Source organism: Oncorhynchus masou, chromosome 21 (genome assembly GCF_036934945.1).
Source record: "Oncorhynchus masou masou isolate Uvic2021 chromosome 21, UVic_Omas_1.1, whole genome shotgun sequence".
NCBI classification, from domain to species: Eukaryota; Metazoa; Chordata; class Actinopteri; order Salmoniformes; family Salmonidae; genus Oncorhynchus; species Oncorhynchus masou.
Window position 1 is genome coordinate 34,194,991 of NC_088232.1, and position 14,474 is coordinate 34,209,464.

Sequence of the window (14,474 nt, forward strand, 5' to 3'; positions counted from 1 at the left end):
TCCAGAACCTCCTCACACTCTCCACTGTCCTGCATTTTTGTGGTCGGCCTGTGTGACAGGGGAGAGTGTGGGAAAAACGGAAGCTTCTAGACCAAAAATGCACTGATGGAAAAAAGGAAGAAAAGAAAGAAGAGAGGGAAACAAAGAATGACGGATAGAAAGCAAACCTCTGTCTAAAAAAGATGAGATGATTGTTCACAGGAAATGGATAATAAGTTGTTTCCCTTTATGTTAAACTCATTTCAATGGCAACGCAATACCTTGGTTAAGTAGCCTTAGCTCATCCACCCCAACATGAAATCACTGTACTGTAGGTATTAGAAATGTTCAAGGTTATTTCATCTTCAAAACACACCCTCCCAACTGCTGAACTCAAAAACACATTACATTTGATACTTATCTCAAAATGTTGCCCCTGCTGCTTGTTTTCCTACAGAACAATACATCATTGATGAACACAGAGAGTTAGTCTTTGTTATTGAATCTAGGATCTGAATGACATGTAGTTTTGGGTTTGTTGGAGAACGGAAAGTGAGTAATAAGGATCAAGATTAGCAGTTGTGTTTGGGAGTCAAATAAAGAAGGGAGTGGATTTATATGTTGGAGCAGCCAAACTGTCTCCTCTCTCTCTCGCCGAGGGCTGGGATGTAGAAAGAAGAGCCAATTCACTGGACCCACCACCAAGCTGCCCTGTCAGCCAATCAGAGCGGAACATCATGAGGAAATGCCAAGTCTGTTCAGCCACTGATTGGACAGACTTGTCAGTACATTTGTCAGAATTAGTTTCTGTCTCATTATATGTTAATTGATGAGAGAGATGACCGAAAGAATGTGAATGGACCAAAATGAAGCTTAGTTTCGCAACAATGACTGCTTCTGAGATATCCTAAAATGAAACCAAAGCATCAAGGCTTGTCTATTACTATGGACAACATCAATCAAATTCTAAACTTCACCCATAGCCCAATTGTCATGCTTTTCTGCATAACCAAATTGTTACTGTAGCTGTGGCATACAGTAAGGCAGGACCCTAGCATGTCGATTGGCCTAACATGGTTGCAAACTGGGAATGACTTCAGTTACAAATTTGAAAGCAATTTGTAACACAAATAAATGATTGTGTTTGGTGTTTGTGAGGCTTGGCGGGTTTTGCAGCTGTAGCTACGGAAACCCAGGCTGTCATGTGGCATTCTTAATAGGGTGACAATTACAGCAGAACCATTACTGTCAGACTGGCTGCTGCCTTCGCTGCCTATTAGTCAGCTGTAGGAACGACTTGATACTATAAACACATCATGCTGCCAAAACTCTGTTTATAAATGAACACTAATCCCCCCCGTTTAGACGTCCAGATAACATAAAGAAACGCTCGCTTCCACCATACACAAAGAAACACACAACCATAGGCAACCTTGTTCCTATATTTCATAGTCTATCTGGGAAAATCCACTCAAGCCCCTCTGAAAGAAAAGGCTTGTTACAAGGCTTTACATTTATTTCCAAAACGTCTAACTGTGGGTGCATACTCCATGCAGAGATACGTGTTCAATATATTAAGCCCTTCCATACTGCGGTGTTTGCCGGTCTACACCTTATGACGTGGAGAAGTGAGAGACTGTTGACAAAGTGATATGAAGAACCCAGAGGTCAAGCTTTCTCCAAATATTAAAGGGTTGCTTCCTGTATAGTTATGCCTCACTTTAAGTGAGCCAGTCCTATTTGTGGTTGTGTAATGGTGTGAAGGAACAACTGTGCAGCCCCTACAAGGAAGCAGTGTGTGCCCTCATTACCTTGTTAATGCTGCTTGGTCAAGCCACTGTTATGGGGCGATAGGTTAATACCAGCGAAGCTTTATTTATTGTTCCCCAAAAAATGCTTAGCACATTTAATGTATAGAGTTACAGGCTTGTTGGCCCCTGCTTTACGTCCTCCTTCCACCCATAATGATTTAGTCTGAGAAGCTGTATACACACATTGTCCCTGTGTCGTCTGTTTCTGTGAGAGCCAGTGTTGTGTGTTCTATTAAGAGGCAGTGCCCTATACACATTGGTAGTACTTTGCTGGAAAGAATTGGTCACCCATTTTATGAAACGGTATCAGTCACAATGAGACCTGTTCTCATGACTTTTCTATTTAAAAACACACAGGTAATTCCACAAATGACCCAGCTGGCACCCAACTCTATCAGCTAACCCTACGGCGTATGTGTTCTTTTGGAGCGTCAGTGTTGAGGAAAACGTCATCCAGGACAGCTACCATGGTAGAGGAATGTGTCCCAGCACTCAGTAAACACTTAAACCTCTTGGAGTACCAAGAGACCCCCACCAGACCATATGGACAGCACATAGCAAACCACCACGCGTTTACATTTTTCCTGCATGGTGATGTCACAGTACACGTACAATGTATCCATAGTTGTAATAGGAGCCAGTAATCCCTATGCCACTACTGTAACTCTGTAAGAGAATTGGCCTTCACAATGCTCTTACAATAAGAGTGAAGGGCACTACAGTATATCAGTGGAACTCTCCACAACAATGAATGTGGAACAGCATTGGTTTATTTTTGCCCTATCTCTGGATCTCTCTGGGTAATGTACTGTACAGGAGTCGATCACTCTTATCTTGTCTCTGCCCACAGACAGACCTCATCAGAACGCCCAGCCAATGGAGCTCTGACGTCCAACTCGCAGCATGTGGTCTACGAGGCCGTGTGTGGGAAAGCAGGTGGGTCTGACAGTCCACACACATGCTCCCCTCCCTGTCTGTTGCTTGCCCACTGGTGCTGTAGTCCTTGGGCAGATGGTATGCCCTTTCCATGCCAGTGTCCGTGATCACAGCCAGGCGTAGTGACCATTCTTCCATCGAGGACTGATCAACACCATTTTGATATTTTTGGCCTGACTACTTCAGACCGGATCTGCAAGCAATGACAAGAGCATAGCTATTGTAAGGCTCTTCTCATTGTGCACAAATCCAGGCCTGATGGGTCTGTTTCAAACGATTTAGGGGGCATCTGACTGTATAAATACTTAACTTTCTACTACAATGGTGATCTGCTGTTTGATCAAATAGGCTCCATGTATCTAACTATAGAGGTCAGATGACTGCTAGTGGATGAGTGTGATTGCCATTTCTCTTTTGTAATGGGATCTAGTGGTGGGATATAGACACAGTTTGGGCATTCCCAGCTGTTGGCTGTGCTTCCCATCCTAATTGCTGTCCAGCCACCTAAATCCCTGGCCAGTTGTGCCCCAGAAATCACACATGACTGAGCAGGTCCTTCATAGTAAATGGAGTATGTGCATTTTGGTCTCATTGTAGTATTGCATTTAGTTATTTTATTGCTGTTATATTAACATTATTCGATTTAGATTGATGTCTGCAAATCGTCCATTTTGTTACTTACACCTTTTAGAGTGTGTGCACGTCTACCGCCTTCTCATCCTGCAGTTGCACAACTCTTTCCACCCTGGAGCCTGAGAAAGGGACTGGTGGAACTGTTGAGTTTATTGCAGTAACAGTGATATTAAGCAGTTTTAGCGGATGCACATCTGTTTGTCTGATCAGGGCCTTTTTCCATAGTCCTTCTATACGTTAACATTAGTGTATCACACCATTCATCATGTGAGCGTCACACTTGAGCCAACCAAGAGAAACCCAGATCAGCCTGCATCTGTCCAAACGGAGCTGGAAAAAGACAGCAGCTATGCACCAACCCAAAAATGTGTGCCACCAGAACATTTCTTTTTTTCTCAGATTTTCTCTCTTCAAAGTATGAAGGTTGGCGTAGGTTAACAAACATCTTATAAAGTCATCAATAACTGTAACTGGATCCGTGGGGAGCAGCTCCTGAATTTCATGAATGCATTTTTTTCCATAATTTAGGGCACCAGGTTGGGGGAAATGCCTGGTGACTCCAATACAACGCGAAGCAGTTAGCTTAGGAGAGAACAAAAAAAAAGTCAGTGCCAAACCTTTTAACAAGCCAGCCCTGGACCAGGTTTAGCCATGCATTGAGAATGGAGCAGTCCTGAAGCCAGCGCTGGTATCGCTGGTGTTATGCCCTTTGTTTTTCGAGAGGACATAGCTTTGTGGGGCTTAGGAACGCTGCCTGCCCAGTGTCCCTTTGTAGTGAGGTGACTGGCCTCCTCTGATCCACTCTGACAGGGAGTTAGAATGGGTCCGAACAGACAGCATTCTCTCTGATCAGCTGTCAGCCAATATTAATCACACACTCGCTCTCTCTCTTTTCTCTTTCTCTCTCGCTCACTTTCTCCTCCCTCTTTCTCTCTCACACTCACTCTCTCAACCCCCACTCTCTCCCATGCTTTCTCCTCAAATGAGGACCTATCAAAGCTTATGAACCTATTGGTCCCTATTGGTCCCAAATGGTCTTTCTCTCTTGAAGTGTGTGGTGCTACACAGAAGGCAGCTGAGGAGAGATTTATTGTATTCTGTTTGAGAAGGAAATGAATGTTAGAAGGAAATGAATGCTGCACTTGTGTCGTTTTAGTAGGAGACCGGTACAGAGTAATAGTTCTGCCATTTTGTTTTTGCTTTGCTAGCCAGGTTTTTCCAATTTTGCTTTGCTGACACTTTGCAGTTGAAGACAATTCTAAGTGAACCAAGTAAAGACTTATCATTCTCATTCTTCTTTTGTCCAATTCAGAAAAATCCTGGTTTCTCACAGGTATCTAGTGTTCTTTATCAGTCTCTCTGTTTGGTGGCTTTGTTTCATTAGTGTTTGTTTATGATTTTAATTTCTGCATTACTGTTGGGGATAAAGGAAGGGGAATATTGGCCTTTCTCTCTTTTGCTGAGCTAGAAAAAGCTGCTTCCAGCGGTCATGTCATCGGATTGCAAGTCTGGGAGATGTTTTCGTTTTCCAGCTCCATCAGGCCCCACGGTGTAAAAGAGCACCAAAATAAACAGTCTGCCGAGAGGGAATGAAAGGGAATACTGTTTGGAAGCACAAATACAGCAGCTCGACCTGCACTTGGAATTCCTTTTCTACTGGATGCCTGGCGCTGGGCCAGGCGATATGCAAGGGGTGAGGGGACAGCAGGAAAAGGGCTGCTGCCCAGTGGCTGCCTGGGCGGCTCCACTCATACCTGTATTGGCCATGAAAAGTAACACAGCCGTACCATGACATTTTGCCAGCGGATTCCTCTTTCTCTCCATTGGTTTTGCACGTTCCTCCGAAACGTTTTAAAGTTCAAGAAATATTTCTACATCCAATACCTCATCTGATTTTATTTTCAGAATTATCCTTAGACTAATTCTTCTCCCTATAACAATTCAAACATCTAGCAAACTGGCGACCCAGGGATCCCCATCATATGTTACCAAAAAAAAGTATTGTCTTATCAGATGAATGGCAAGTAGAAGTAATCAACATGTCTTTATCAACTTTGCACATCTGGATTTGAGGATTTTTTTCCAATTATTTCTAGCAGATTGTCTCACTCTCTGTTAAGTTAGATGGCGAGCGGTAGTGAACAGCAATCTTCAAGTCTTTCCACAGATTTTCAATGGGATTCAAGTCTGGGGTTTAGCTGGGTGTTGCCTTTGGCTGTATTCTTAGGGTTATTGTCCTGTTGGAATATAAATCTTTCTTCCAGTCTAATGTCGTTGCAATCTGAAGCAGGTTCTCATCAAGGATTTGTCTGTATTTGGCTCCATTCATTGTTCCCTCTATCCTTACCAGTCTCCCAGTCTCTGCTGCTAAAAAGCATCCCCATAGCATGATGCTGCCACCATGCTTAGATGACTGATTTTCTCCAGACATATCGCTTTGCATCCATGCCAAAGAGTAAAATGTTTGTCTCATCAGACCGCAGAAGCTTTTCCCTTATGAGCTTCGTCTTTCACATGACTTTTTGCAAACCCCAAGCATGCTATCATGTGCCTTTTTCTCAGGAGTGGCTTTCGTCTGGCCAAGGAACTCTGTAGTTCTGAGTCGTCTTTGGGTTCTTGGTCACCTCTCTGACCAAGGTCCTTGCTCAGTTTGGTCAGACGCCCAGCTCTAGGCAGAATCTGGGTAGTTTCATTTCCAAGAGCACCACTGTAGAAATGGTTTTATACCCTTCCCAATACAGTATATGCCTCATCACAATTCTACCTCGGAGATCTACTGACAGTTCCTTGGACTTCATGGTATTATTTCTGCTCTGACATGCACTGTCAACTGTGGGACCTTATAGACAGATATGTTTCTTTCTAAATAATGTCCAAACAATTGAATTGGCCATAGGTGGACTCCATCTATTTGTAGTGACATCTCAAGAATGATCAAAGGAAATTGAATGCACCTGAGCTCAATTTGGAGTGTCATAGCAAAGGGGTGTGAATACTTTCAGTGCCTTCAGAAAGTATTAACACCCTTTCACTTTCTCCAAATTTTGTTGTGTTACAGCCCAAATAAAAATGTTAATTAAATTGATATTTTGTGTCACTGGCTTGCCCACAATACCCCATAATGTCAAAGTGGAATTATGTTTATTTTTTTTACAAATTAATTAAACATGAAAGCACAAGTGTCTTGGGTCAATAAATATTCAAACCCTTAATTATGGCAAGCCTAAATACGTTCAGGAGTAAAAATGTGCTTAAGTCACATAATAGATTTTATGGCGGTCGTTCTGTGTAAGTCTCTAAGAGCTTTGCACACCTGGATTATACAATATTTGCACATTTTATTATTTTTTTAATTATTCAAGCTCTGTCAAGTTGGTTGTTGATCATTGCGAGACAGACATTTTTAAAGTCTTATCATAGATTTTCAAGCAGCTTTTAAGTCAAAACTGTAGCTAGGCCTCTCAGGAATATACAATGTCGTCTTGGTAAGCAACCCCAGTGTATATTTGGTGTTTTAGGTTATTGTCCTGCGAAAAAGTGAATTTGTCTCCCAGTGTCTGTTGAATGCAGACTGAACCAGATTTTCCTCTATGATTTTGCGCATGCTTAGCTCTATTCCATTTCTTTATATCCAAAAATGTTCCCTTGCCCAGGACAACCATATCATTAAAATGATGCAGCCACCACCATGCTTGAAAATATGAAGTGGTACTCAGTGACGTTTTGGATTTGCCTCAAACATAATGCTTTGTATTCAGGACATAAAGTTAATTTCTTTGCCACATTTTTAGCAGTTTTACTTTAGTGCCTCATTGCAAACAGGATGCATGTTTTGGAATATTTTTATTCTGTACAGGCTTCCTTCTTTTCATTCGATCATTAGGTTAGTATTGGGTAGTAACTACAATGTTGTTGATCCAGCCTCAGTTTTCTCCAATCACAGCCATTAAACTCTTTAACGGTTTTAGTCACCATTGGCTTCATGGTCGCAAATGTGAGCGGTTTCTTTCCTCTACGGCAACGGAGTTGATGGCTGACGTTTTACGTGTTCGTAAACGATTGTGTTATGTTTTTTTTTGTTAAACTTATTTTTTAAACGTATTTTGTACATGATGTTGCTGCTACTGTCTCTTATGACCGAAAATAACTAAATATTATAAATATTCCGCCATAAGCAAACAGGAAAACATTCATCCAGAGGCGGCGATCCTAGTGGCCGTGGACTTTAGTGCAGGAAAAACTTAAATCTGGTTTACCAAATTTCTATTAGCATGTTAAATGTGCAACCAGAAGGAAAAAAAACTCTAAGCTCTCCCTTGCCCTCCATTTGGCAAATCTGACCATAATTCTATCCTCCTGATTCCTGCTTATAAGTAAAAATTAAAGCAGGAAGCACCAGAGACTCGGTCAATATATTTTAATTTTTTTATAAGTGGTCAGATGAAGCAGATGCTAAGCTACAGGACTGTTTTGCTAGCACACCCTGGAATATGTTCCGGGATTCTTCCGATGGCAATGAAAACTACACCACATCAGTCACTGGCTTCATCATGTCGTGTCTTTGGCTATGCCGGATTAAGTGACATGCTATTCTATAAAATCCTTTCTCCGTAATTAATATTACCTGATTGCGCTAATCATGTAAATGTAATTAACTATAAAGTCGGGGCACCACGAAATAATATTTATAGAGCTGTTATCTTCCGAATAAACTCTTAAAGACCTAGTAATATTTTACATCAATAGCAGTCACTATTAATCATCACCTTATTTCAGTCTCACCAGAAAGTTGTAAATTCTTGGTTATCTTCACGAACCCTGGCTAACAAGTTGAATCAGCACTACGAAATTGGGTTGAATTATTTATTTATTAAATACCTAACTAATCACACAGAATTACATATACACAGAATGAATCATACCTTGATTACAAATGATGTCATAAAGGAAAACGTCCCTAGCGGACGGAACAGATATGACAGCTGGTTACACAAAGAAAGTGGGTTGGGTTTGAGTGAAAGAGAGGGAAGACAGAGGAACAAAGGAGAAGCTGTGCTATCGTAAATACAATATCCTATGCATTCTAAATTACCGCCTATTTGGAAAAGGAAAATGCAATAAATATTTACTCTGAGCTGCGCTTCAATAGGTTGGTGGTAGATGGATGGACGTGTTGCCCAACAGAGTCCTCTGTCCTTTGAAGAGTGTCTCTGGTGGTGAATGGGAAACATTGTAGTGTCGTCGCTGTGTGGTAGACGGGTTACTCGGTCTGTCCTTTCCTAGCCCACGTTTTTAGCTGCTGTTGCTAACTCAACGGCTAGGATGTCTCACTTCTTTAGTGAATAAGAGTTCAAAGTTCATACCATTCACAACCAAAGCTCACGCTGAGGTTGGCTTAGTTCCGTAGTTGACATGTTAGTCCTTTTTAACCTCTTGAACCTCTGGGGGCAGTATTTCATTTTTGGATGAAAAACGTTCCCGTTTTAAACAAGATATTTTGTCATGAAAAGATGCTCGACTATGCATATAATTGACAGCTTTGGAAAGAAAACACTCTGACGTTTCCAAAACTGCAAAGATATTATCTGTGAGTGCCACAGAACTGATGCTGCAGGCGAAACCAAGATGAAATTTCAAACAAGAAATGCCCCAGATTTTGAATGCGCTGTGTTCCAATGTCTCCTTATATGGCTGTGAATGCGCAAGGAATGAGCCTACACCTTCTGTCATTTCCCCAAGGTGTCTGCAGCATTGTGACGTATTTGTAGGCATATCATTGGAAGATTGACCATAAGAGACTACATTTACCAGGTGTCCGCCTGGTGTCCTCAGTCGAAATTATTGCGTAATCTCCAGCTGCATGCACGTTTCCATTTGGTTCAGAAGAGAAAGGCAACTGCCACGAATGATTTATCATCGAATAGATCTGTGAAAAACACCTTGAGGATTGATTCTAAACAACGTTTGCCATGTTTCTGTCGATATTATGGAGTTAATTTGGAAGAAAGTTTGGCATTGTAATGACTGAATTTTCGGGGGTTTTTCTTAGCCAAACGTGATGAACAAAACGGAGCAATTTCTCCTACACAAATAATCTTTTTGGAAAAACTGAACATTTGGTATCTAACTGAGAGTCTCCTCATTGAAAACATCCGAAGTTCTTCAAAGGTAAATGATTTTATTTGAATGCTTTTCTTGTTTTTGTGAAAATGTTGCCTGCTGAATGCTAGGCTTAATGCTATGCTAGCTATCAATACTATTACACAAATGCTTGTGTAGCTATGGTTGAAAAGCATATTTTGAAAATCTGAGATGACAGTGTTGTTAGCAAAAGGCTAAGCGTGTGAGCCAATATATATATGTCATTTAATTTGCGATTTTCAAAAATAGTTAACGTTGCGTTATGGTAATGAGCTTGAGGCTATAATTAAGCTCCCGGATACGGGATTGCTCGTCGCAAGAGGTTAAAGTATGGACCGTCGTCCTCACGTCATCGGAACAGGAGGTTACATTTTCGTCAAGGCCTTATATAGTGGAGGGAGAAGGGTGTGTTTCTACAGTCTACAGCCCATGTCTCTTCACAGGGGCGGGCCACTGATTGAGCAGAGCCCTAACCTTATGAAAACCCAAATCTCTTATTTGGAAGCTAAAATTACATTTCATCTCTTCACCAATAATTTTATATTTAAACATTTGAATTGCACAATAATTCCATGTGAATCTGATAACTATAATGTGTAGACTTTCCACTGTACCGTTTGTGTCATCCTATCATTGATAAGAATGTCTCAGATGACAACCGAACTGACATCATATTCATTAAGTACCACCGCATATGTTCAACTGGTCAGATTACCAAAATATGATTAATTTCTCCCCACCTTTTGATGTTCCCAGAATCTCTGTTAACCAAGGGATTTTCAATAGTCACATCAGTAGGATAGAGAGAGGGAAAACAGGGGGGGAAGAGGTATTTATGACTGTCATAAACCTAACCCCAGACTAGCGTCATGACAATCAATAAGTGCATTGATGACGTCACCCCCACAGTGACTGTACATACATACCCCAACCAATAGATTACAGGCAACACTGCGCTAAAGGGTAGAGCTGCCACTTTCAATGAGCAGGACTCTAACCCGGAAGCTTATAAGAAATCCCACTGTACTCTCAGACGAACAATCAAACAGGCAAAGTGTCAATACAGGACTAAGATCGAATTGTACTACACCGGCTCCGACGCTCGTCAGATGTGGCAGGGCTTGCAAACCATTAGACTACAAAGGGAAGCACAGCTGAGAGCTGCCCAGTGACACGAGCCTACAAGACGAGCAAAACCATGTCAATGCTCGCTTCGAGGAAAATAACACTGAAACATGCATGAGCTCACCAGCTGTTCTGGAAGACTGTGTGATCACGCTCTCCGCAGCCAATGTGAGTAAGACCTTTAACTTCTTTGGGATAGGGGGCAGCATTTTCACTTTTGGATGAAAAGCGTGCCCAGAGTAAACTGCCTCCTACTAGTCCCAGATGCTAATATATGCATATTATTGTTAGTATTGGAAAGAACACACGGAAGTTTCTAAAACTGTTTGAATGTTGTCTGTGTATAACAGAACTCATATGTCAGATAAAAACCTGAGAAAAAATCCAAACAGCAGGTGGGAAATCTGAGGTTTGTAGTTTTTGAACTCCGCCCCTATCGAATACACAGTGGGATATGGGTATAGATGTCAACCATCTTTAGAACGTTGTTTCAGGCTTCTACTGTGAAGGGGGGCCGGATGAGAGGGGATTGAGTCAGAGGTCTGGCAGCAGCCTCAATCTCAGTCACGCGCATTCACATGAGAGGTAGCTCTCATTCCGTTGCTTTTCCACAGACAATGGAATTCTCCAGGTGGAATATTATTGAACATATTGTAATATAACTTTTTGTCCGACGTACAGCTGGACCTGAACACGCGTTTGAATTTGTTTACCAAATGCCCTAACAAAATAAGCTATTTGGACATAAATTATTAACTTTATCGAGCAAATCATTTTATTGTGGAACTGGGATTCCTGGGAGTGCATTCTGATGAAGATCATCAAAGGTAAGTGAATATTTATAATGCTATTTCTGACTAATGTTGACGACACAATATGGCGGATATCTTTTTGGCTGCTTTGTTGTCTGAATGCTGTACTCAGATTATTGCATGGTTTGCTGTTTCCATAAAGTTTTGAAATCTGACACAGCGGTTGCATTAAGGAGAAGTGTATCTAAAGTTCCATGCATAACACTTGAATTTTCATCAACATTTATAATGACTATTTTTGTTAATTGATGTGGCTCTCTGCAAAATCACCGCATGTTTTGGAACTACTGAATGTAACGCGCCAATGTAAAATTCGATTTTTGGATGTAAATATGCACTTTATCGAACAAAACATACATGTATTGTGTAACATGAAGTTCTATGAGTGTCATCTGGTGAAGATCATCAAAGGTTAGTGATTAATTTTATCTCTATTTGTGTTTTTTGTGACTCCTTCCTTTGGCTGGAAAAATGGCTGGGTTTTTCTGTGACTTGGTGGTGACCTAACATAGGTCACGGGGTTCCGCTTGACAGGTTAAACAGGTCAACATTCACATGGCCGCAGGGCCAGACGGATTACCAAGACAGTGGCAAGCGTCTTCACTGACATTTTCAATCTCTCCCTGTCCGAGTCTGTAATACCAACATGTTTTAAGCAGACCACCATAGTGCCTGTGCCCAAGAACACGAAGGTAACCTGCCTAAATGACTACTGACCCATATCACTCACGTCTGTAGCCATGAAGTGCTGTGAAAGGCTGGTCATGGCTCACATAAACACCATTATCCCAGAAACCCTAGACCCACTCCAATTTGCATACCGCCCCAACAGATCCACAGATGATGCAATCCCTATTGCACTCCACACTGCCCTTTCCCACCTGGACAAGAGGAACACCTATGTGAGAATGCTATTCATTGACTACAGCTCAGCATTCAACACCATAATGCCCTCAAAGCTCATCACTAAGCTAAGGACTCTGGGACTAAACACCTCCCTCTGCAACTGGATCTTGGACTTCCTGACGGTCCGCCCCCAGGTGGTAAGGGTAGGTAACAACACATCCGCCATGCTGATCCTCAACACAGGGGCCCCTCATGGGTGTGTGCTCAGTCCCCTCCTGTACTCCCTGTTCACTCATGACTGCACGGCCAGGCACGACTCGACCACCGTCATTAAATTTGCCGATGATACAACAGTTGATACACCTACAACGACGAGATAGCCTATAAGGAGGAAGTCAGAGACCTGGCCTTGTGGTGCCAGGACAACAACCTCTCCACATGATCAAGACAAAGGAGATGATTGTGGACTACAGGAAAGTGGTGTCAGGCGGTGTCAGAGGAAGACCCTAAACTTGTCAGATTCCAGCCACCCTAGTCAGACTATTCTCTGCTGCCGCACTGCAAGCGGTACCGGAGCTCCAAGTCTAGGTCCAAGAGACTTCTAAACATCTTCTACCTCCACAAGGAATGAGGAAGAGCTCGGTTTTGTTTGGAAAGTTTGTTGTTTAAAAGTATATTGGAATGTTCTTGGTTGCTACCTAGCCTCTTATGTTGGATCCCGCAACGTAGTTGGCATCAGTTGCTGGGACTGCTTGTATCTTTCCAGTGATCCTGCCGACCGAGGACCGGTCTGAGGAGCTATTTGGCATCGCAGCTAGCCTAGCTGCTAGCTAGCTGGACATCAAGCCAGCGAGTCAAGTGTTATTGAAGTGTTGTGGTTGCAGGTTCACTTGGCACATCGAAACCTTTTCTTTTGGGGTATTGCTATAGGCCACCATGTGCCAACAGTCTGTATCTAAATAATATGTGTGAAATGCTTGATAGTGTATGTGATGTAAACAGAGGTCTACATTCTTGGGGACCTGAATATTGACTGGTTTTCATCAAGCTGTCCGCTCAAAAGGAAGCTTCTTACTGTAACCAGTGCCTGTAATCTGGTTCAGGTTATTAATCAACCTACCAGGATGTTTACAAACAATACAGGAACATGATCATTCACATATATCGATCACATCTTTACTAATGCTGTCGAACTTTGTTTTAAAGCTATATCTGTATCCATTGGATGCAGTGATCACAATATAGTGGCTATATCCAGGAAAGCCAAAGTTCCAACAGCTGGGCCTAAAATAGTGTAAGAGATCATACAAAAGATTTTGCTGTGACTCTTATGTGGATGATGTTAAAAATATTTATTGGTCTGATGTGATTAAGGAGGAGCATCCAGATGCTGCGCTTGATGAATTTATGAAATTGCTTCTTCCAATTATTGATAAACCTATACCTGTTAAGAAACTGACTGTAAGAACTGTTAAAGCTCTACTCCATCTTTCATCGAATCAGATGGCTTATTCATCATCATCTAATGTTTCCAATTATTTTAATGACTATTTCATTGGCAAAGTGGGCAAACTTAGGCCGGAAATGCCCACAACAAACAGTAAGCAAATATATTCATGCATGAAAAAACAAATAATGAAAGAAAAGCAGTGCATTTTTTAAAAGTTAGTGTGGGAGAGGTGGGGAAATTATTGTTAAAAAATCAATAATGACAAACCTCCTGGCATTGACAACTTAGATGGAAAGCTACTAAGGAGTGACTATCAGCCACCATCCTATCTGTCATATTATTTTATCTGAGCCTAGAGGAAAATCTTTGTCCTCAGGCCTGGAGGGAAGCCAAAGTAATTCCGCTACCCAAGAGTGGTAAAGCGGCCTTTACTGGTTCTAACAGCAGACCTATAAGCTTAGAGCGGCACGTTTTACTCTTAATTGCAATCGGAAGGCTGATATAAATACTATGCATGCCAGTCTCTCTTGGCTAAGAGTTGAGGAGAGACTGACTGCATCACTTCTTCTTTTTAGAAGATACATTGTGTTAAATCCCAAATTGTTTGCATAGTCAACTTACACACAGCCATGAAACAAACACTAATGCCACCAGGGGTCATTTCATAGTCCCCAAATCCAGAACAAATTCAAGGAAATGTACAGTATTATATAGAGCCCTTATTGCATGGAACTTCCTTCC

General features: G+C 41.8%; 1 protein-coding gene across 4 annotated transcripts in view; it reads left to right on the top strand.

Annotated features, from left to right (window-relative positions):
- ttll5 (tubulin tyrosine ligase-like family, member 5) overlaps window positions 1-14,474 on the top strand; it is a 98,070-nt gene that overhangs the window by 71,297 nt on the left and 12,299 nt on the right. For 3 of the 4 annotated variants that reach the window (XM_064928255.1, XM_064928257.1, XM_064928256.1), the window contains one exon: window positions 2,641-2,726. The exons of the other annotated variant lie outside the window; for it this stretch is intronic. In XM_064928255.1, coding sequence (XP_064784327.1) covers window positions 2,641-2,726 — 86 coding nt within the window. The remainder of the gene's footprint in view (window positions 1-2,640; window positions 2,727-14,474) is intronic. 4 annotated transcript variants of the gene reach the window in all.